The sequence below is a fragment of the Apiospora phragmitis genome (genome assembly GCF_038363925.1).
Source record: "Apiospora phragmitis strain CBS 135458 chromosome Unknown utg000004l:1.0-3135199.0:1.0-3139288.0, whole genome shotgun sequence".
NCBI classification, from domain to species: domain Eukaryota; kingdom Fungi; phylum Ascomycota; class Sordariomycetes; order Amphisphaeriales; family Apiosporaceae; genus Apiospora; species Apiospora phragmitis.
The window spans coordinates 1,456,308-1,477,809 of NW_027117402.1; the positions used below are offsets into that span (position 1 = coordinate 1,456,308).

At 53.0% G+C, this 21,502-nt stretch overlaps 5 protein-coding genes across 5 annotated transcripts; 2 read left to right on the forward strand and 3 right to left on the reverse strand.

The window, feature by feature from the left end:
* Positions 1 to 1,388: 1,388 nt before the first annotated feature.
* Positions 1,389 to 5,716, reverse strand: PG994_003579 (uncharacterized protein; the record flags this gene model as incomplete). The annotated part of the gene is made up of 6 exons (XM_066854988.1): positions 1,389 to 1,426; positions 1,485 to 3,727; positions 3,811 to 4,145; positions 4,226 to 5,148; positions 5,302 to 5,489; positions 5,643 to 5,716. 6 exons carry the CDS (start codon positions 5,714 to 5,716, stop codon positions 1,389 to 1,391), a joined length of 3,801 nt encoding a protein of 1,266 aa, XP_066719266.1.
* A 4,430-nt stretch (positions 5,717 to 10,146) lies between these two features.
* On the reverse strand, positions 10,147 to 12,039 carry PG994_003580 (uncharacterized protein; the record flags this gene model as incomplete). Its single annotated transcript, XM_066854989.1, has 2 exons — positions 10,147 to 10,686; positions 10,738 to 12,039. 2 exons carry the CDS (start codon positions 12,037 to 12,039, stop codon positions 10,147 to 10,149), a joined length of 1,842 nt encoding a protein of 613 aa, XP_066719267.1.
* A 2,689-nt stretch (positions 12,040 to 14,728) lies between these two features.
* On the forward strand, positions 14,729 to 15,982 carry PG994_003581 (uncharacterized protein; the record flags this gene model as incomplete). Its single annotated transcript, XM_066854990.1, has 1 exon — positions 14,729 to 15,982. The coding sequence occupies one exon, from the start codon at positions 14,729 to 14,731 to the stop codon at positions 15,980 to 15,982; it is 1,254 nt and encodes a 417-aa protein (XP_066719268.1).
* Positions 15,983 to 16,136: 154 nt separating this feature from the next.
* On the reverse strand, positions 16,137 to 17,057 carry PG994_003582 (ESCRT-III subunit protein DID4; the record flags this gene model as incomplete). The annotated part of the gene is made up of 5 exons (XM_066854991.1): positions 16,137 to 16,166; positions 16,216 to 16,296; positions 16,347 to 16,665; positions 16,747 to 16,961; positions 17,052 to 17,057. The coding sequence occupies 5 exons, from the start codon at positions 17,055 to 17,057 to the stop codon at positions 16,137 to 16,139; spliced, it is 651 nt and encodes a 216-aa protein (XP_066719269.1).
* Positions 17,058 to 17,938: 881 nt separating this feature from the next.
* On the forward strand, positions 17,939 to 20,817 carry PG994_003583 (transmembrane GTPase fzo1; the record flags this gene model as incomplete). Its single annotated transcript, XM_066854992.1, has 3 exons — positions 17,939 to 18,101; positions 18,187 to 20,394; positions 20,453 to 20,817. The coding sequence occupies 3 exons, from the start codon at positions 17,939 to 17,941 to the stop codon at positions 20,815 to 20,817; spliced, it is 2,736 nt and encodes a 911-aa protein (XP_066719270.1).
* Between the last annotated feature and the right edge of the window lie 685 nt (positions 20,818 to 21,502).

Here is a 21,502-nt window from a genome sequence, read left to right on the forward strand (position 1 = left end):
ACAAAGCAAGAGAAGAGCCCGAGGTGTCCCTGAAGTGCAAGCGTGCAAAGGAGTCTCTCTGTGTGATTTGCTATCCCAAGGCCTTTTCAGTACGGATCCCAATCAGCGTTAGTCTTCATCACACGGGTGATCAACGAGAGAGATCCCAATATCTAGGTACATTGATTACTGGATTGTGACATCAAAATGCAGCATTACCTCATGCGTCCGGGTCAGTACAATACTGTCTGAGAACGCACAGCTTCTTCCGCGTCTGGCCACGGCGAGGGGGAAAACGGTGCAATATCCGCCGTCCGGACTGTGTTGTCCTCGAAGAAAAGTCGGCCGGTGAATCAGCTAGGAGACCATAGTGCTGGGTTGACTTGTTCATTTCATGTGATTGTTATGCTACCCTGGCCACCTAGTAGTAGTTCCATGATGCTAACCACTTATTAAAAATAATAGACCGACTCATGGCAGTAGAAGTCCACCTTGAAGACGTCACGTCACCAAACTATCTAAACAGTAAAAGTCACCGCTAACGTATGAGCATGTTCACAGGGTTTATAGTATTAGAGGGAAAGGGGCAGGGTGCTAAACCGTCTTCTACCCTTCCTCCAACAAATATGTACACTGGGGGGCCAACAACACAACGCCAAGCTGTTTGGTTGGCTCTCATGGCAACAACTATCCCCCCCCCCTCTCTTTTGCCTTCTTCTCTCTATCTTTACACCTCACCATCTCTGTCTTTTTCTCTCCAAGAACTCGTAGATAGGAAGCAGGTAGCGCTCTCTCTCTTTCCCACTACACAACTCCCAAGTGGATCCTCTTGTGTGTACATCTTGTCTTCTTTTACCCCTAACCAGGTGTGTGCCGCTACGCCATGATGAAAAGACCCATGGATGGCAGCAGATACCACAACAACCATTAGCGAATAAATAATCCATTTCCGCGAAAAGACTGCGTCGGAGCAGATTGCCAAAACCATAGGCGACTCTCGACACAACAAAGCAGAGTAGTCGAAAAAAGTAAATACAAGAATTTGAAGGTGAATGCCGAAGGGTGGATTACAAAAATTTTATGTATCATATCCCCTCATCATCAATCAGAACAACCGACGAAAACCAAAACCAAAAAGATGTGTAGAAAGAAGTGTTGAACAAGGTGCAAGGAAAAGGAATCGAGCAGCCGTCAGGCTGGATGCGTATGACGGACGATTCGAGTCGCCGTCGAAGAGACAAAGGAGAAATGCAGGGCAGGCATGCAATGCGTAGCATAAAGTGTGAGTTAAGTACGACGCACGAAACAAAACTGTATGGGTATCAATCGTGTGCTGTACTCGGGAGAGGAATGAGGCCGTTGGCTATACAAGGCAAGCATTCATCCTTCCGAGTGTCGGCGGCATTGCTTCATTCAGGGGTATATTTTCGGTGGGCATCTTCAAGAGCTGCGACGCTGTTAGCCTTTACATCCACAAAAGACCCGTCCGTCTTCAGTCAGCTTACCATGTAGTGTACTAATCTGCCCGGCACGATCTTCGCATGCGATCTGCAAGCTACTCCCGAACACGAAGTCGAGCAAGACACTGTTCGGAAGCTCCTGAATCTCGACATCAGGGATGTAGGGAAGGCGGAAATCGCTCATGTGGTAGCGCTTTGTCCCAACGACCCGATCCTTGGCGGCAGGGGCATGGCCTTGCAGGGCGCTCAGCACAAGGAAGCCAGCCGAGTCCAGGCACATACTGCGGCGCTTCCAGAGGAGATTGTCGGGGAACTGGACGTTCACGTCGCCCATATACGAGGACACGAGTGATTCTGGGGGCGGGGGCGGGGTCGGGTTGACCGACGAGACGCTTGACTCCGGCCGTGAAGTCACCGCGGTAGAGACACCGTCGTCCTCTTCCGCTACTGTAGGGGAAATACTAGGTGACTGAACCTTTCGGCTGCCGCCCAGTGAGTTCGAGAGTCGGCGTATGAGGCGCGAGGCGGTACTCTGCTTTTCGCCTTTCTCGTCGGTCTCCTCGGTAATGGAGGTTGGGGACATAGTCATGTCGCGCTCACGGCTCAACGACCGACGACTAGAGATCGAAAGCCGGCGGGCGATGCTGCCACTGCTGCTATGATGAGCCGAAGGAGGTCGGGTCGGTGATCTCGAAGAGGTTGCTGGAGACGGAGAAGGCAGGTTGTCGACCGAATTCGAGCGACTTGAAACGGAAGTCCGGCGGTCCTTGATAAAATCCTTGACAATACTCAAGGACGTTCTGTGCTTGTTCTCAGCGCCATTGTCAGACTCTTGTTTTGAGTTTCTTCTCTCCTGGATCGTCTCTTTCGGTTGCTCGGTGATGGTTGGAGCATCAGCAAGTGGTGCGGCAGCAGGGTCGGAAACTGGTTCCTGGGCGGGTTCGGCCTTTTGGTGCTCGACCGTGATAGGCGATTGCTTGAGGTTGCCGGCATGGTAAGCTTGAAGTTCGTCACGGGAAGAGGGCCGCTTAGGGAATGGTTGTCCTCCATCTCGCACGATCCTTGCGGTAACCTGGACAGCCTCCGGCCGACCGCGAGGTGCATATGCAACTGATAAGGTAGGGTTGGGGGGCTCAAATACCGATAACCTGCTCTGGACAGAGGCTGAACGATCACGCTTAGTGACACGACTCGGGTCTGGAGAGCCCTCACGAGACTCTTCAGGTGTAGCATCTCGTGCGTCAACAGAACCAGCAGGGTCGCCCGTGGAAGGGGATGCGGACGGTTCTCTGATGCTCGCCGACTTCCGCACCGTAAAAAATGTTGAGGAGGGGGTAGTCGGTCTATTTCGGGCGGCGGCGGTGGCTTGGGGTTCACTGCCGGCTTTCTTTTCCTTGCCAGACATCTGCTCTAGGGCCTTGATCCTCTGAGAGATGCTAGACCCTACAGAGGGAACCGGCTTAGACTGCATGCTGGCGTTGGAAGACTGTCGTGAGAGGCCGTTGGTCATCGATGTACTGCGCAGACTGCCAAATCTGTTGGTTCCAGGTACAAGTAGAGAGTTACGAATCGGATTAGACACGGCTCGCGGCAGCGCTGGAACTTGTGACTTTCTGGGGCTTGTACTGGGGAATACCGAGGTGATGGGAGATTTGGCAACTGTCATAGGCTGGGCGTGCTGCAACGTCGCAGCCTGCAGCTCATCCAAGAGCGCTTCGTCGAGAAGAGGGTCGGATATTTCGGAGCGATGGGTATTTTTTGAGAGCTCGGCTCGAGCAGCATCAATGGCGGCGGGCTTGCGCTTTACTTTGGATGGCAGTTCCGGGGTTACGTCGTCAGCGCGAGCGACATTCGACTCCTCAGTAGGTTGAACCTTCACCGAGAGAGCATCAGAGGGTGATGGGATGACCTCAGCCACGACAGGGATACCCTCAGCAAATGAAGCTTTCCGGAGATCCTGAGTTGAAAACCTAGACTTTAAAGTCGGTGTTGCGGGCGACTTTGCCTCGTTACTTGAGAACCTGGAAAGTGGTACGCCATAGGGGGACTTGGGCGAAGGCTCATCTTGATTCAGTGGGGCTACTGCTCGGCTGCGAGATTGCGGAATTTGAACCTCAATTTTGGATTTATCGGTAGATGTTGTAGCTTCCTTGGGTGACGCCGCTGCCGTCACATTTTCGACCTGATGGTCATTTTCTGGAATCTTGGCAGCTTCTTCAGGTAACGGCTCATCGAGGGCCTTTGAGACATCCGGCTTCCCATCTGTAGCGTCATGGTGCACAACTGGGCTGCCGGTAGTTTCATTATTACTCGGGACGGTGGCCGTAGCGAGGGGTTCCGCCTCACATGGCTCGTTCTCCATATTGTGCACCTCGTCGCTGGTATTGTCTTCTTTTCGGAACCCAGTGGCTCGTTCTCCATATTGTGCACCTCGCCGTTGGTATTGTCTTCTTTTTCGAAACCCAGTGGACCGTCGTCGGCATCTAGCTCCGTATCCTTTGCTGGGTGGTGAACAGTCTCATCAGTGGACTCGGACAGTGAAGAGGCCTTTGTCGACACGCCAACGTCAGAGGATCCAACCGTTGGCGAAGGTGGATGCGAGGCTGTGGAAGTATCTTCCGTGTTGGCCTCGGCGTGATGCATTGGTAGGATAGGCAGTTCAGTCCCGGTTGTCGCAGGTTCCACATCGATATTCTCGTGATTTGTCTCCCCCCCTCTGTATGGTCTTCTGGTTGCACATCTAATGCAGTGCTCTCTGCCTTTGGGGGTTCAGGCTCGGGGACTACCTCGGCGGGCAACATGCTCAGCTTCTTCTTTTTCTCCCGAAGCTGCAGAGCTTTCATAAGACGTGCCTTCTCAGGTGTCATCTTATTCTTGTCGGCGAAGGCTGAGGACCCTTTGAGGGAAGCGCCCGAGCTTGTAGCGGGTCGGGTCGGGAGTAGTAATGTAGTAGTATTGGCAGCTTCCGGGTTCTGATGATGATCTTGGGTCGCAGTCGACGTGGCATTTGTTGTGGATTTTCCCTGCTCCTTTTGGCTCAGCTCCTCTTCTTCCATCTTGTGCTCCGCCTTGTTCTTCTTTGCGCTTCTAGACAGCTTGAAGCCCGCTGGGAGAGCGGCAATGGGCCTATAATTGCCAGGTGTATTCGGCCTCAAATTCGCGTCCATAGAAGGGCGGGGCGCCAACTTCACCTTGGGCTTGCCATATGGGTAGGACGAATAGGTGTACATCTCTGGCCGCGTGAGCTGCGAAGACTGGCGCCTGGGCGGCTCAATGTCAATTTCCGACTTCGTGGGTGAGGCTGGTCGGGCTGCTCCTGAGAAGGTCGCTGGGTCAGGGATGGAGGCAAAATCCGGACCTTGTGGGTCGGTAATTTGCTGTCGATCCAAGACCACCGGTGGTTCTGGAGACGATAAAGGAGGTGAATGTGGAGTGGCCTCGCTGTCGTCCTCATTTTCTTTCTCGTCGTGAATTGATTGTCTCTTTCTTTCTCTCTCCTCCTCCTCCTCCTCCTCTTCTTCTGTAATTTCCATCAAACGCCGCCTGCGAAGGGAGCTAGTCGACGAACAAGCTGAGCCCGTCGCAGTGTGCAAGGAGCAAGCTGCCGAAAGCGTGGTGTCCTTGAGGTCCTTCGCATTCGTGAGCTCGAAAGTTGTGTTGAACGGATGGAAATTATCGCAAATGGCGTTGAAATGGACTGTTGCTCGGGCTATATATACGGTGAAGCGTCTGTGGTTAGTTTGGTGATCGCCTCAAAAGCTCATGTGTACCTGCACTGGAGTGCAGAGAAAACATGCGCCGGGTGGAAGTTATCCGTAGTAGGTACTAGGGTACTGCACCAGACGAAGAGGAACATTCTTACCTTGCACAAGTCTTGAACAGCCCTCCGGCTGGTACTTGATGATGATATTTCTTCGCCGATATTTCAAGAAGCCGTACAATGGTGACGTTTCCTCGTACTGGGCAATGGCCTTGCGCATCTCCACGACGCCCGTCATCCCCCGGCTGTGGAGCTCAACTTCATCGCGACTCGCATATTTGAGGAGGAACCTGTCGCGCAAAGACAACGGTTAGTAACCAGGTATACGGCATAATAACATTTGGGGCCGATCGGGAAACAGTGTAGATTGAGCTCTGTTCAAGCCAGTCGTCGCATGCCAGGAACTCGGTATCCAGCCAAAGAGGAGATGGGATTGAACATACCACCCGCCTGATTCAGCATTCGCAGCTTCGTGCGCCTCCTTGATGGCCGCACTGTCCAATCCCCCCAACGACATTCTTTGCCTTCGCGATGGGAGATCAGGCTCGTAGAGGAGTAGAAGTGGAAGTCGACACGGAGTCTAGTCGGAAAAGTGGTGCGAGGTCGCGCGAAGATACTGTTGTTCTAGCGAGCAAACAATCCCTCTCCCTTTCCCAGCATTGAAAACCAGTCGGATCCGGCGCCAGCGCAGCCAATTCGTCGTTCTTCTTCTTCTTCTTCTTCTTCTCCTTCGGGGAGGGACAAACGGAGGTTGAATGTTGAAGAGATCCCCGACATCTAGTCGACGGCTGGGATAGGAAGCGACAGCATTCGGTGGCGGGTCTCCAGCAGGCCTTTTCCGAGCGGGCAGCAATGGAAGGGTTATAAGCGATTGCCAAAGACGCGCACACGAAAACACACAGAAACAACAAGCTACGTTGTCTAACAAAATCGCTCTTTCGCTCTCTACTCGAACGGTCCAGGCAAATGGAAGAGACGACAAGCCCGTTGTGGCTATTAGGAATTGAGCATGAAAGCACAAAGCTCTTGCGAGACTGGGGGTCTGGCGTCTGAGCGGGACAGGGCAATATTTCGCCGAAGGCTACCTATTGATAGGGGTCGAGCAAGTCGACTAGCGCTTGCGATGGTACAGCAGGGGGACTGGGATGTCGCTCTGCGACTTTGCGAGGGTAGAGGGTTACAGCAGAATATGCTTCCGAACTAGGTTAGGAAAGGTGAGGTCGGATTTGATTCGAGCTTGCGACTGATTAGATAACCTGATGGGCCAGGGGTTGCTGGAATGCAGTCGCAGCCAGTCTGTACTTCTACAGCCAGTATGCGATGGCAGACTTGTTAAATTGGTATTAACGGGTTATTAGACGAATGACGCAGTGCAGTAACAAGACACAAGCAAGAACATCTCAATATCAATTAACACACAAGTCGCAAAATAGGCCGGTAAAGTGTAAGAGAAAAGGAAGAAACCCAAGGGACGGGGCCCGCAGGTTAGGGAAGGTAGGCGGGCCTTCTCTGGCTGTATGTAGGAGCTACCAGGTACTGTAGAAGCTTGTGTAGAAGAAGCTACCTAACCTTAGATGCTCCTTAGGGTAACGAGATATGTACGCGTAGGTAAAAAAGAAATAAGGGCTGACAGGCAAATCTAATCGATTGGGTTGAAGTGAACAAGATACGATTGTGAGATGCAGACCAGTCTCTCCAGTGGCTGTAGCGCACGCGAAGTGATGATGATGTGGAGGAAAGCGGGTTGGCGAAAATAGTCCACGTCCAAGCGGTTTAGTGGCTGCAGTGGTCGGAAGGGAAGGGGGGTTTTCTGAGGCGATCCGCAGGCGGTGACCAGTCACATTTCACCATTCAACCCAACCCAGCCCACCCATGCAGGTGTTCGTTCGCACTAGGCCACAACTACTGCTTCCCTGCACGGTCCAGGGACTTGATTCTCTTCAATGTTCAATCTTACTACCACGAGGTCTTCGTGAAGAAATCCGCAAATAGGTTAGCGAAGATCACAGAGTAAGCGCACGGCATACTTACAGTAAGTACATTAGGTTAAGTATGTAGAGAAATAGTCAGCTTGAAGTCTGTCACCCGACGCATGGATCTCTGCATGTCCTGTTGGCAGCCTTGAAGCCAGAGCCATGAAATCGGAAGGCAGTGAAATACTTCTTCATTGGTCGTATTTCTGAATATTGTGTCCTTGAACCCTCCATACCAGAGAACATGGGGACGTGTGTTTGTCTCCGTGTCTCAATAATCATGATGTTTCTACGTCCGCTTGCGTGACTGTTACCTTGTTCTCTGAAACGGCCGAACTCCGACTGCCGATGGCTGAGCAAGTTCATGACGGCAAGACTGCCCGTCTTGCCCACAGCACTACCGGCACAACCCACGATGCAGTCTCAAGACCTGTGTTGAATTCCAGAACTGTAGTCAGCCACAGTACTGCCCATGATTCATAAGCTGAATCCCGCCGGCACACATGTTACACCTGCTACTGCGCAAAACCGAAACCCTCTCTCTGCACAATATTGCATGGGCGCTAGCGTATGGTGCCTTTTGGGGGAACTCCCGCCCGCTCTTTGTGTTCCCCACCAGAAAGAAAGATCGAACCGAGATACGGATGAACTGCACCTTATGGAATTATGATCCTTATTGTTCTGAATGGGAAGTCTTACACGGGGAATTTCCGTACTTTATAGATATAACAGGAGCAGAGAGAAGAAATTCGAACAGTACAGCATCTGCTTTCTTGTTATCACAATCCCACAGGGCAATAGAAAATCACCCCTGCAGCCAAGTTTCGGAGGTCGCTTTTGGGTTAGACAACAGAGTTCCGGATCACCACAGCGGCATGCGCTGAGAAGCATGCAAGCGGAAGAAAAACCTTGATGTGCCCAGCATATCATCTTTCCCGGGAACGTCTCCTTGAAATCCCACCGTGGTAATCTGCCGCCTGTCCTGCACCAACCTACCGGTCGGCATTACTCCCATCATGACATCTCATACAGCTGATGTATCGTGTCACCTTCGGAGCATGGAATACATAACTCACCCACGCCTCGGAAACAACATCCTGCTACACGTGGTGGATCTCCATTGACTCTCCAAGAAACAGCAAGTGATGGGTGACGGAACTTGTTTTATGTACGCTTTGATCCCGCACCCTTCTAGGCACCCTACCGCATGCAAGCATGCAAGCTGAGGGCGACCGGACGATCGAATCAGATCCTAGCATCGCCATGCGGTAGCGGATATCCATTCACGACACGGCCCCACAAACCCGTGATCAATCCCCCGAATGTTGCATTGTGCGATAGGTAGGCAGGCAAACAAAACAAGTCACCCCAAGCCTGCTGGCTGTTCTCGGAAGCTGCCTTCGTGACAGCTATCTATATATGTGCACTTACCCAGGACGTGACATTGACATTTGACAATCCATGCAGCAGCATGTCACCTGCGGGAAAGGAGAGGTCATAGCAACAGTTCTATCACAGACCTCGAACCATACGATGAACGCCTAGCTTTCCCATTCGAAGAGCTTCGTGTGGCTTACTCAGCTCATGGATAAGTGCGCATGCGGTGCACAAGTTGAAGCCTCCTCTCCTGGATGATATACTACACTGCTTTGTAGGTCCCCACAATCAGGGGCAGGCAGTGAATATCGATAGCAGTGGCCGTTGCAGGGGCACAAACATTTTCTCAAATACCTCTAGAATAATATGACAAGAAAGGAAACTATATTTTTTTTTAGGTTTTTTTTTGACAGTACAAGGAAGGGAATGGATGCTGTTGCGGGAAAAGCTCGTTTGGAGTGCAGCACTATGCTCATTCCTGAAGCCACTGGAAGCTTTCCTGCTCACCTTAGGGTCTACCTAACGCCTCAGCTTTCATTGTTAATATTTACAGTACATTATGTACGTCTAATGACGAAGAGGTCATTCGCCGTGAACCCAGTCTCATCCAGCCGCGCTGTCAGCATCCCAGGGCACACCACAAGCTTATGCAATGAGTGAGCGAGCTCGTCAAGTGTAGGGGGGCTATCAGGATAAGAAACCAAAATTTTACAGGAAGACGAGGGAAGGTAACTTGAAAGGGAGCGGATTCTCGTCTCAGGGGGTTCTGGATGGCAAGCACTCTACTAGCCTGAATACCTACTACTATGTTTTGTTGGCTCTCCAGCTTCATCTGACAGGGCCGATGGAGATTGCCCAGTCCAACAGCATATCTGTCAATTAGTTCATCTAGTATCCAGGGAGAGGGCAGATCAGAATCAAGTAGCGTAACCGCATAGAGTTGGGCCTACGAGCTAGGTAGATATCACAGGAATAGAGCTGGGGGTGTCATCAGGGCAACCCCATCGCCGCAAAGGTTGGTGTTATACCATGGACTGATTACACATCGCATCAGACTCATCAAATTCCAGGGAGGAAGTGAATTTCAACAAGTCAACAATGTACAACCTCGTATCATTCAGGTCCACCCAAGAGCGCTTGCTTAATCTCGCTATTTCCACGGGGCTTCTTGTCCTCTCTTCTTATTTGTTTTCATGAGCCAGCTGCCTACTCCTACACAGATACACAACTATTGCAGCGGCGGGAAGATAAAGAAAAAATGTAAAATGCGTATGTCCACCGCTGAGAATGATTCCTAAAGGCTAGAAGCTGCTTGCCATTTCTTCCGTGTCGTCTCCCTTTAGGAATATCACCCTGGTTTAGTCAGAAAGGGACAAGAGCCCGTAACGCCCCGTCGTGAATTGTCATTCGTGTACAGTTGTATGTTCAAAATACCAGCGCTCCGTTTCTGTCCCTTTTTTGGACGGCGTATGTCAAGAAGTCCCACGGGGATGTCGAAACGGCACCCCACACGGCGCGGCAGCAACAATCAAAAGCATCAATGCCCACTGTAATCGGGGGTGTCCGCTAAAGTTCAGCAAATTCTGAAGACGGGTCGTCATGACGACTCTTTCGCTGCCTCTTTCACCTTGTCGGGCAGATGGATCTCGGGCAGGTCTTTCGACTCGGGACGCCCGAGATCGGCGTTCTGAGGAGGTGGCTCCGCAACTTCGGGTGCATCGCTAAAATCCGGATTCGGGGCCTCTTCCTCCACTGCAGAATCTAGGGTGGTAGGTGTAAAGACTTCGGGGTTATCGTTGATAACGGGTATAGGATCATGACCACGCCCACTGTTGCTGGCCGAAATACCAATCGCCGGGTTTCCTCCATCGGCAATCATCTGCTTGGTCGAGGTCAAGATCTTCTCAGACTCGCTGACCTTTCCGCTTGGAGCGTTAGGGTCTCCTTCCACACCAAGAAACTTGTCCTTCTGGTTTTCCAGGAGAGCAGCCTTGTCGAAGCGTACGACCATGCATGACAGGTTGTCAGTACTGAACCGGGCCAGGGCATGATCAACGAGCTGCTTCGCGGCCGAGCTAGGGTCTGATGACTCTCGTACCAAGTCAACAGCTTCTTGATCCGAACAGACATCCCACAACTAGACAAACGTTAGCGAGTAAAGAGAGGGGAGTCAGATCATAAAACTTACACCGTCGCATGCAATAATGACAAACTCGTCCATCTCGGCATGGATTACCGTCTCGGTTGTGTAGGGGTGCCCGGTCACCAGATCCTTCATATAGGTATCTCCTAGCGCACGCGTGACAGCCAACACACCGTTGACGCGGTTGTTGAGAATCAGGCCACCGGCATTGGCAATCCTCTTTCCTTCGTTCTCATCACTGCCTTTGTGGTCGTAGGACAGCCGAAGCGCCTTTCCATTGCGGCAGAGGATGATTCGTGCGTCGCCGACATTTGCGGTGTAGAGAACTCGTTGTCTCGCAGCTGTTGGTTTTAGCTTAGCATGAGCAGACTCCGGAATGGCGTTGGAGGTGTCATTGTCTTCAGACTTACCGTCTTTAGACTTTGACGCGTCCGTAGCCTTGGAGGCTGCCGCGGCGGCGGGCGCAATGGCCTGCGATCCGGTGGCAGAACTAGAACTAGGGACACGGTCCTCCCAGCGCAGTACTGCGACTGCGGCAGTGCAGCCACTGTTCTTGAGCGGGAGCTTTTCCAGCTGGTTGTCGACACTGGTAAATGTCTGATCCAACAGCTCGGGAATGGGTACGTTGGGGTTTCGTTTTATAATCTCTTCCAGGAGGATGTGGAGCTTCTTCCCGCACCAGTCAGCAGCGAAGGTTCCGGCATGACCATCGAAGATAGCGAAGTAGCCGTTGTCCGTCTCAACCATATCCTGCGAGACAATCGATTCGCTCTGCGCTTCACCGTCTTCGCTGGGCTCGTGCGACTTGGAACTCTTTGCATCGGCCTCGGCAGCAAGCATGGGCGCAGGGGTATGAAGAAAGTTGTACAAGAAGGCATGCGTATCCTCCATGGTACGCCGACATTTCTTGTTTCGGTCTTCCCAGACACCGACGCGGAAAGTCGAACGGGGGCCAGGCAGAGATTCTCCCGCCGAGTTGTTGTGCTGGCCCTGAGGCACAGCCAGAGCCGGGTCTTGCTTGCCCAGCTTTTGCAGGGCCGTCTGCGTATTCATATCGCTGTTGGATCGACCGACTTGGGAGAAATTGAGAGTGTTTTTGGCGCTGGCTATGAGACTGCTCGCCTTGGAGCCAACACCGCTGCTTCTACGCTTCTTCTCGACCTCGCCTTGTCGCCCAGAGGGGTTGCCATTGCCACTGCGCTTTTCGCCACTCGCGGCCTGATCACTGGATTTTATGGAGACGGGAGAGGAGTTGTCGTTCTTCGGGTCGGGAGACGGCGACTTCTTTCCAGCTTTGGGCGTCTCTACAGCCGAGTCGGATTTGGAGGAAGAGCCGCCACCAAACATCCTATTCAGCAGACCTCCTTGAGAGGAGAGACTGCGTCGCTTGTTCCCTGCCAGATTTGTGACGGTGGAGAGTGCGAGGAAGTGCGATGGTCGGAATAGCGAATCAATACGAGATAATCCGCTGTGGTGTGTAAATGGGGGGTGTCGCGTGGTAGTGACGTCGTGGGGCGAGGGTGGATTGGCCAAATCCAGGCAGCTTACAGGTAAGCTCTCGAGGCTTGGCTCTCTAGGCTACTAAATCGCCTGTCTTGATAGGAAAAAGGTCAGCTAAGACAGAATAAAAACCCCAGTAGGATGTTTATTTAGATGGGTGAGGATATTTGTTGGTGTTGTTGCACTGTTTGGGTTGATGCAGTGGGAGGAAACAAGGTTGATGCAGTGTCGCTGGTTGGTAGGCAGAATCGGGAGGTCAATAGCTGGAATCAATAATCCATAGTAAGGCGGCTGGCTGGTGGAGGTTGAGGGGTAGAATAAGTAAGTCGGGTCAGGTACTGGAGGGATTCAATACCAATACTGGCAGGGGCAAGGGGGCTTGGGGGGCGCTGGCTGGCTGGCTCTCTTAGCTCTTGGTCTGAGGCCTTGTTCTTTGTGTGCAAGTGGATTCACCTGGGATTGTGCTGGGGCGAGTTGTTCGCTGTCGCATCACGCTCAACGCTGGACAGGCACTGACTGACTGACTGCAAGTGACGTCTGGCTTAACCTAGCCGGACCGTTGGCGTCAGAGGCAACCTCGCTTGACAAGCGCCTAAGGTTAGGGTGCCTTCCGGAATTCCTTCCAGGTTGGGAATGTTCAGGGTCTTGCACAATTGCACAAGTTCTGGGGCTTCTTTGATTGAGGCATGCGCTTGCAAACAATGAGGCGCGAAGATAGATGAGATCAACCAGACGGCAACTAACCTTGAGCTGGGGGTACAAAGCCAAGAAATGATCTTCCTTTACACAAAAACACGGACGGAGATAGACCAAGTGACGCTGGGAGGAGGGCGAGGGGGTAAATTCAATATTAGGGACAATGGAAAGGGACAACATTGAATCGGGTTCGTTCTCTCAACAAGGGCGCCTTAGGGCAACGGGCAACGCAGCAACCGGACAGCGAGAACAGTGAACAGACCCAGCTTACGATGATGCAGGGTCCTACAGTATGACTCGTTTTGTACGTACCTTAGTCGTTACGGAGTTCGAGTGTTGCAGGATCTCGGTAAGATCCAAAGCGGAATCGAGTGTTTGTGTACTGTACGGTCAGGTCAAGCTGGTCTTGGCCGCAAGAAGGAGTCGGGAGAGGGAAGAGAGGGAGAAGTTGAATAGAAAGTGAACCTTGAAGGCTTGCGCCTAATGGTCACGAGATGGAGTGTCGAAAGGCGCGTATGTACGAGTAGAATAGCCGATCCGGCCTAACCTTGGGAGTTATGCTGCTGTTTGATGACGATGATAGGTGATAGGCTGCGTTGGGTAGGCTGTCTGGGAGATGGACATGCTTGCGTTGCGTTTCGGCGCGTGGGCCGTGGGGCACGCAGTGTCTATCACTATCAGCACGATGTGTGTGTATGTAGCTGCTGCTGTTGGCTGGCTTGTTTCAGCGCGCTGCCCATCTTGATCCCTGGCCCGAGCTACCGACTGACATGATCGCCAATAAGAGGGTTCAATCCGGTTACGATAACAAACCAATGGACAGCAACGTGTTCGTGCAAAACACAGCCTCTCACTTGAAGTATTTGCATACATGATTGACTGTGAAACCGATATCTGTATTATCCAGGCTACTTTTTCTCTGAGGTCCTTCTTACATGTACAGACAGACTATCATGGTGCTAGGCAGGTGTACATGGCTAATGTCTCATACACGTACGGTGCATTGTTACGTCATCTAGTAGGCTGTTTCGCCGAGTCGCACAAATATAGTGCGATGCGGTCCTGCCTGAACGCCTGAACCCCATTTTACTAGACACTGCAGACCAGTAGCGACAAGTTCGTAAGCACCTACGCACCTACGCAGCATATAAGAATGTGGCTGAGCTCGACTTGCTTCGTAATATACAGTCGGACTTCACGTGGATGCAGACAGGCAAGAACGCAAACCGGGGTATTTCCCAGTGCCAGTCATGGCAGATAAAGCTGAAATAGGAATGGGCCAATAGACTTGACAGCAAAGACTTCGCATTCAACGACTCCGCTTGGGAATCTGGAAGTCCGAGATGGAATCAAGCAGTGGACCTTCAGAAAACGGTCTAGAATCTCAATCCGATGTGTTGTAAGCCAGGTCTGGTATATCGTATCGTATTAGGTAGGTACATAATAGGTAAGTAAGGACGGGAAAGAGAGAGCCACCAGGAACCGAGAGCGGGGTTTTACCACATTGCCGGTAAATACATATCGTCATCACGTAATTGCCATCTGCGCAACCGTGGCAGTGGACCCTTGCTCAATCCAGGCTCTACCCGGTGAGCCAGCATCAATTGGCCATTGTCTCAAGTCCTAATTCAATATACCAAACTGCATCGATTCTACCTAAGCCGAAATATATATATACCAGATTATAGATTGTATTGATACCTAAAATCAAAAGACTCGAAAGCCGCTGCATCCGAAGCCAGTCACCCAGGGAGCCGCCGAACCACAGAGATACGCCAAGCTTCCAGCTTCCAAGTTTTATCAAAGTTCCGGGCCAAGTAAGAGACCGCAAAGACGGACGATGCCTCAGGAGACCCATCGCCCAGCCTTCGCGGGCCGCGAGAAGCCCTCGGTCTCCTACGGCCTGCCCTTCCCGCTCACCCTGCTGCACCACGCCGGCTCGACCTTCGGCGCCACCCGCCTCTACGTGCTGTGCTCGGCGTCGCTGGCGCGCAACACGCCGCACCTGACGGCTCTAAAGGACACGCTCAACTCCAAGGTGGCGGGCGTGCGCGTCGGCTTGCAACCCCACACTCGCTGGTCCGAGGTGCTCGAGGTGGTGCGCGAGGCGCGGGCGCTCGACTGCGACCTGCTCGTGACGCTGGGCGCCGGCTCCTTGACGGACGCGGCCAAGATCATGTCGCTGGCGCTGGCCAACGACGCCAGCACGCCCGAGGACCTCGAGGGCCTCCTTCCCGACCCGTCGGCCGCCAGTAGCCGTCCGGACCACACCGCCTCCAAAAACATCAAGCCTGCCCGGATCCCCGTGGTATGCATCCCCACCTCGCTGTCGGGCGGTGAGTACTCGGCCTTTGCCGGCGCCACCAAGGACGCCGACGGCCGCAAGTATTCCTTCTCGGGCCCGGCCATGTCGCCGCCTTCTCTAGTCATTCTTGACCCGGCGCTCGTGCAGAGCACACCCGCGCGCGTCTGGCTCAGCACGGGCGTGAAAGCCGTCGACCACTGCGTCGAGACGCTGTGCTCGCTGAAATCGGACGACGCCGCCGACACCGATGCCCGGCATGGGCTGGCCCGACTGATACCGGGACTATTGCGGTGCGCCAAAGACAAGGACGGTAAAGATGAGGACGCGAGGCTCGTCTGCCAGCTGGGAGCTATCGATGCCATGTCCGCGGCCACGCGAGGTGTCCCGCTTGGCGCCAGCCACGGCATTGGCCATCAGCTGGGTCCCGCGGGGGTCTCACACGGAGAAACCAGCTGCATCCTGCTTCCAGCGGTGTGCAAGTTCAACTACATGCAGAATGCAAACCAACGCCGGCAACGCTTCATCCAGAAGCTCTTGTGGAAAGATAAAGAGGCACGGGTGATATTCGAACGGGAAGGACTAAAGCAAGAAAGTGCCGATTTAGGGGATCTGCTAGACGTATTCATCAGGGAGCTAGGGATGCCTCGTACATTAAAGGAGTTTGGGATCGGCAGGGACAAGTTGGGTGGGATCGCGAAGCATAGTCTCGAGGATCGCTGGGTGAAGACAAACCCTGCGCCGTTGAACGAAGCAGGGGTAATGGAGATTCTGTACATGGTGCTCGAATAAAGAGTGCCGCCGTGGCGGTTCATATTCAGATATCCCAAGCGAGTAATAGTAAGCAGGCACCAAAAACAATAGTCCGAACTCCGCAAACAGACAAAAAGTACGCCTCGTTGTAAATGCAGGGGACAAAAAGGCCAATCTGAAGACTGAGCCTTCTCTAAAGACCAGATTTCATCACTTCCGAAGACTGTCAAGGCGAGCCTGCAAGTCATCATCGCCCGGGTCTGCACCACCACCTCCCCGACAGCTTGTGCGACTCGGCCTTCGGTGACCTTGTCGGACTGTAATCCCGTAGGTGTCTCACCAAACTGTGGCAACTATTAGATCCGGAAAGGAGTATAATGAATGGTATCAAGGCATTACTCACTGCTTGGTTCAGATCCACTCCAAGCTCTTCCATGACCTGTTCTACGATCTCGTCGCCTTCTTCCTCGATGCCCGTGTCCATGGCATCATCGATCGCATCGTCCATCATCTCCTGGCGCTGCTCCATGATATCGTTTTCGCGCTCAAACTCCATGGCAATGCGTTGTAGCGCGGGCAGGTTCATCGACTTGTTCATGCTGCCAAGGGCCATGGTGGCGCCCTTCATGGCCTGCATCATCTGTTCGTTTGTCCGGTGGGTCTGGAGGCGGAGAGAGATCTTCTGCAACTGACTGCGCATGCTGTAGAACTTCTCGACATATCTGGATTGAAATACCGAAGGGGTTAGTACGATGTCCAACGAAGTCCCGCATCTGGGGCGGGTGGTGGATGTGTATATTCACCTTCTTGTGCGCACGAGATCTTTGGCCTGGATCTTGGCGGCGCCCATCTGGCCCTTCTGGGCGCTCTGCTTGATTTGCGTCTGCAGCGTCTTCTCCTGCTTCTCGAGCTTGACTCGCATCTGGTCCAACTCTCGTATCGCCTTATCGAGCATGCGCTGGTTCTTGCGCAGACGCTCGGCGGGCGTCATGCGCTTGCCGAAGGCCCATTCGAGGATCTAGTCGCCGCATTATGGTCAGTATCTTCCTTCAGCGACCCAGCCACCGCGATTGCCTTGGGAACGGGCGTTATTGTGTAGTGCTCATACATTCATGATGCCTGTCGTGTCGTTACAGCAACAACAATGGTTGAAAGTGGATTTGTATGTTTATGCCTTTGGTAGGCTCCTGGAGACTAGCCGGCCGGGAGAGGGATGATAGATATGCTTCAATTCTGAAAACCGACCGAGCCTGTAGGCACGTTAAGTTGTCGGTAGGATTCACTGCGCCGGTTCGTCACGATGCCGCACTGCGTCGTCAGCAGGAGGAGATAAGGTAATCGGTTGCCTAGAGTCGGGGTTGTGGAGGTAAGTTTGGGATACGATAAAGCTGAAGCCAGCAAATAGACCTCCTCCGATCCCCAGATTTCCAAGGTTAGCTGGTTGGGTTACGAGATGGGCAAGCGTAACAGATGCGATGCGAACCCGCTGGTTACCGTCACACTACGGTCAGACCAGAAGCCAGACTGCCTTAGTCCTCTCCCTCAAGTGAAAAAGCGGAGGGGGGAAGATGGTGGCAGGTGGGGCTGCATGTGGTGTGGCTGCCACCACTGTACTAGAACAAATCAATTGCCAGCCCAGCAGCCCCGGCAGTGCCTATTGGCTCTCAAGCAGTCAAAACAGATCGTTGATGCTTGGAAGAGCTCATCAACTTCCAAGCTTTGCATGACGTGTTTTTCCGAGCTCCGAAGTCCAGCCAATCATGCGCATTTGACCGCAGGACGGGGCAAATTTCCAGTTTATGCAAGTCGGGGTGTCGGGCTGCGACGGTCAGTTGAGAAAGAAAGAAAGCGAGAGCTGAATTTATTACTGTCGGACCTTCATTATTACAAAATTTCTCCTCCGGAAATTTGTGAGGCTAATTCATTTTTCTCATCCGCCTCCACCTACAATTACTCCATCCACCACCTGATTTGCATGGATGCACACACCGCGAAATGAGTCAGGAATATTCTTCGAAGAAGGGCAAGTCCGCCAAGGGCAGGTCCGCCAAGGGCAAGTCCCGTGCCGGATCTGAAGGCGGCGAGAGCAGCAATCGCGACGCCACCGACTCGACCGCCAACGGTAGCAGCAGCTCGGCTGGCAAGCCCGCATACGCAAGTAGGAAACGGCTCGACTTCGCAGCATGCTGCTCGACTACAACAACTGCTCGAAAATGATTCTGGCTACGGCGGCAGTATCGCAGGAAGCGACTTTGGCGGTGCATCCGGAAAGCTGCCTATGGGGTCTCCGCGCATCGACCCGAGCTTGGGTGACTCCTCAGTTACCATTCCGACCGGCAATGGCGACTTGGACCGCCGAAACCAGGCTGCCGCGGTCCACCAGCTGTGGTACAACAAGCAGAGACTGGCACTCGCCCGTGCAATCAATGGCGTCGTCGACCTTTTGAAGGGACTACAGGAGACCAATGTAACATGGCCGGCGCATTACCCGTCTGTGTCCAGGACCGACTCGAAATTCTCTGACCGCGAACGGTCTTCCTCACGACCCTCCTCGAGGCCCGGCTTCCAAACCACCCACTCTATGGCAGGTGAGGCTGGCCCGTCCCAGCATCCCGGACATTTACGACGATCGATGACTTCGGCGGATGACTACAGCCCCGCCGAATCGAGCAGAGAAGCCGAAAACAAAGCAGCCTCCGAGCCCAGGCTGGTCACCCCTCAGATTGCGCAGGAATTCTCCGTCTTGAAATTAGATCTCAAGCTTGGCGCCTTGCATCAAGCCGAATTGGTTCACTCGCTTGAGAAAGGCTCGATTGCTGCGTTGCTTGATGGGAAGATCAGCTCAAGCATTAAACATCTCCTGTCACTACGAGAGCGCATAGAAGATACGTCCAGCAAGGTGCTCATCACAGGTGACTTGAATGCAGGAAAATCCACATTCTGTAATGCACTGCTGCGCCGAAAAGTCTTGCCCGAGGACCAACAACCCTGCACCAGCATTTTCTGCGAGGTCCTGGATGCACGAGAGAACAGTGGAGTTGAGGAAGTGCATGCCGTCCATAAAGATGCCACCTACAATCGCCAAGACGAATCAACCTATGACGTATTCACACTCCTGGATCTCGAGGAAATTGTTGCGGACAACGCGAACTATATGCAATGCAAAGTCTACGTCAAGGATGCGAGAACAATTGATGAGTCCCTGCTCAACAACGGAGTCGTAGATATCGCCCTGATCGATGCCCCGGGTTTGAACTCCGACACCACTAAGACCACGGCCGTGTTTGCGCGCCAAGAGGAGATCGACGTGGTTGTGTTTGTGGTTTCGGCTGCGAATCACTTTACCATGACCGCCAAGGAGTTCATCTGGGCTGCCGCTGCCGAGAAGGCCTATCTCTTTATTGTGGTCAATGGTTATGATGGAATCCGAGCCAAGGAGCGATGCCAGAAGATGATTTTGGACCAAGTCCAAGGATTGAGCCCCCATACGTTCAAGGAGTCCTCGGAGTTGGTGCACTTTGTATCCAGCAATGCTGTGCCCACGGCACCACCGCCTGGCGGCCCTGATGGCAGTGGGAGTGGAAGCGCGAGCGGAGGTGGGGGAGGCGACGACCCCAGCAATGACCCCAAAGGCAAGGGTAAGGAGAAGGAGAAGATTCAGGACTTCGAGAAGCTTGAGCAGTCCTTGCGCAGGTTCGTGCTCGAGAAACGAGCAAAGTCCAAGCTTGCACCTGCCAAGACCTACCTGATGAACATTTTGAACGATGTCAACGTATTGGCAACCGTCAACTCGGATGTCGCCCAAGCGGAACTTCGCCGTGTCAACCGCGAACTCGAGGAAATCGAGCCTGCGTTAGAGTCGTCGAGGAAGGCCAAATCGGTGGTTGGCGACCAGATCGATGGAACAATTGAGGAAACCTGCAAGGATGTGTACGACCACACTCGATCCGCCCTGAATCAAACCATCACCGATGCTGGAGCCAATGCCCTAAGCGTCCCTTACCGTGGCATCTTCAACGCCTTCGACTTTGCCGAAGATCTCAAGGAGGCCATGCTCTCGGAAATTTCCGCCTCCGTCGCTGAATGTGAGGGGTATGCCCGGACGAAGACCGTTGGCGGTGTCAACGTTATCAAGCAGCTCGGCATCCTGCATCTAGGCGACGATTACCACGGGCTTAACTTCCGGTCAGATGTCATGTTCACGAGGAAGCGCCATATGCTTGCTAAGCAGATTGACATTCCCACGGAATTTTTGGACTTTGTGGACTGGTCGACTCTACTCCAGCGGCAAGAGAAGTTCGCCGGCACTGGTATGGCACTCACCGTTGCCACCGCACTTGGCGGTCGAATCATGGGTGGTTACGGGTACATGGACCATGCTCTAAGCCTTGCCAAGGTGTTGGGCAGCGACAACCTGCGGCGCTTGATTATTCCAGGTATTGTGGTGGCTGGTAAGTTATTTAATGATCCCCCTTCTTCGGCACAACTCAATGCTAATCTTCTACACAGTTCTCGGCGCTACTGCCTACATTCTCCAACAGATCCCGCAATCACTGCCGCACAGGATCTCAAGCAAGATCTCCGCGCAGCTCGCTGCCATTGACTACGTGCACCTCAACAGCACACGCATCGCCAGTGAAGTCCGCAAGGTCCTGCGTTTCCCTGCCGACAATCTTCGGGTGGAACTCACTCGATCTGTCGAGCAGCTTGGCACCCGACGAGACGAAACGTTGAAGGCACGCGGTGAGAGCGAGGTTGCCCTGAAGTACTTCGGCAACCTTGTCCGCAACAGTGCTCGACATCGTGATACTGTTGAGGCTGTCAACCTCGACGCGCACCCCCATGACCCAGCCACGGAAATGACCCTCTCCTAAGCATTGGTGCCATCAACCCCGTTTTCTCTATTACGCATTGTTCAGGCGTTGGACGGACCCGCAACCACAAAAACTTCCTACTTTTATTTGAGATATACACAACATACCCCGTCACTCTTCGCGGAGTTGGCAAGCACCCCTTCCCTCAATGTTTGGTCAATTTGGGCATGACGCTTGGAAGAAGCATACGAGATCGGAATATGAAGAAAAATAAAGGCCTGTCTTGTTCGCAATGGCGTCGGATCGGACGAGCAAAGCAAGCAAGCAAGTCGCTCCTGACCTCGTTCCCTTTGGGTTGGCAAGTCAGCGTACCATCTTGTCCGGTTCGACTCCCGCCAGATAGGCTCACCTCCCTACTCTGTCTTCACATACCTAGTTCACAAAATGAATGAATGAAATAAAAATTGAAACGCTTGGTCATTATCGTCGTGTAGCTGTGTCTAGCCAACTTTGGCATCAGTCGGTCTCATATCTGGGACTCAACTCATCTAGACTCCAAGATCACAAACTTTGGCCGCCTACCCCCTGTCCACACCAAGCTACTCGCTCAGTCTTCTGCCTGCCCTTTTAAGGATGCTAGTCAAGCTGGCGTTGGGCGCTGGGCTTCTTTATGAAACCTCCGTTGTCGTTGGGCGGCATGACGCAATGATCATGGTTCGAGGAATGAACGAAACTACCATCTCAG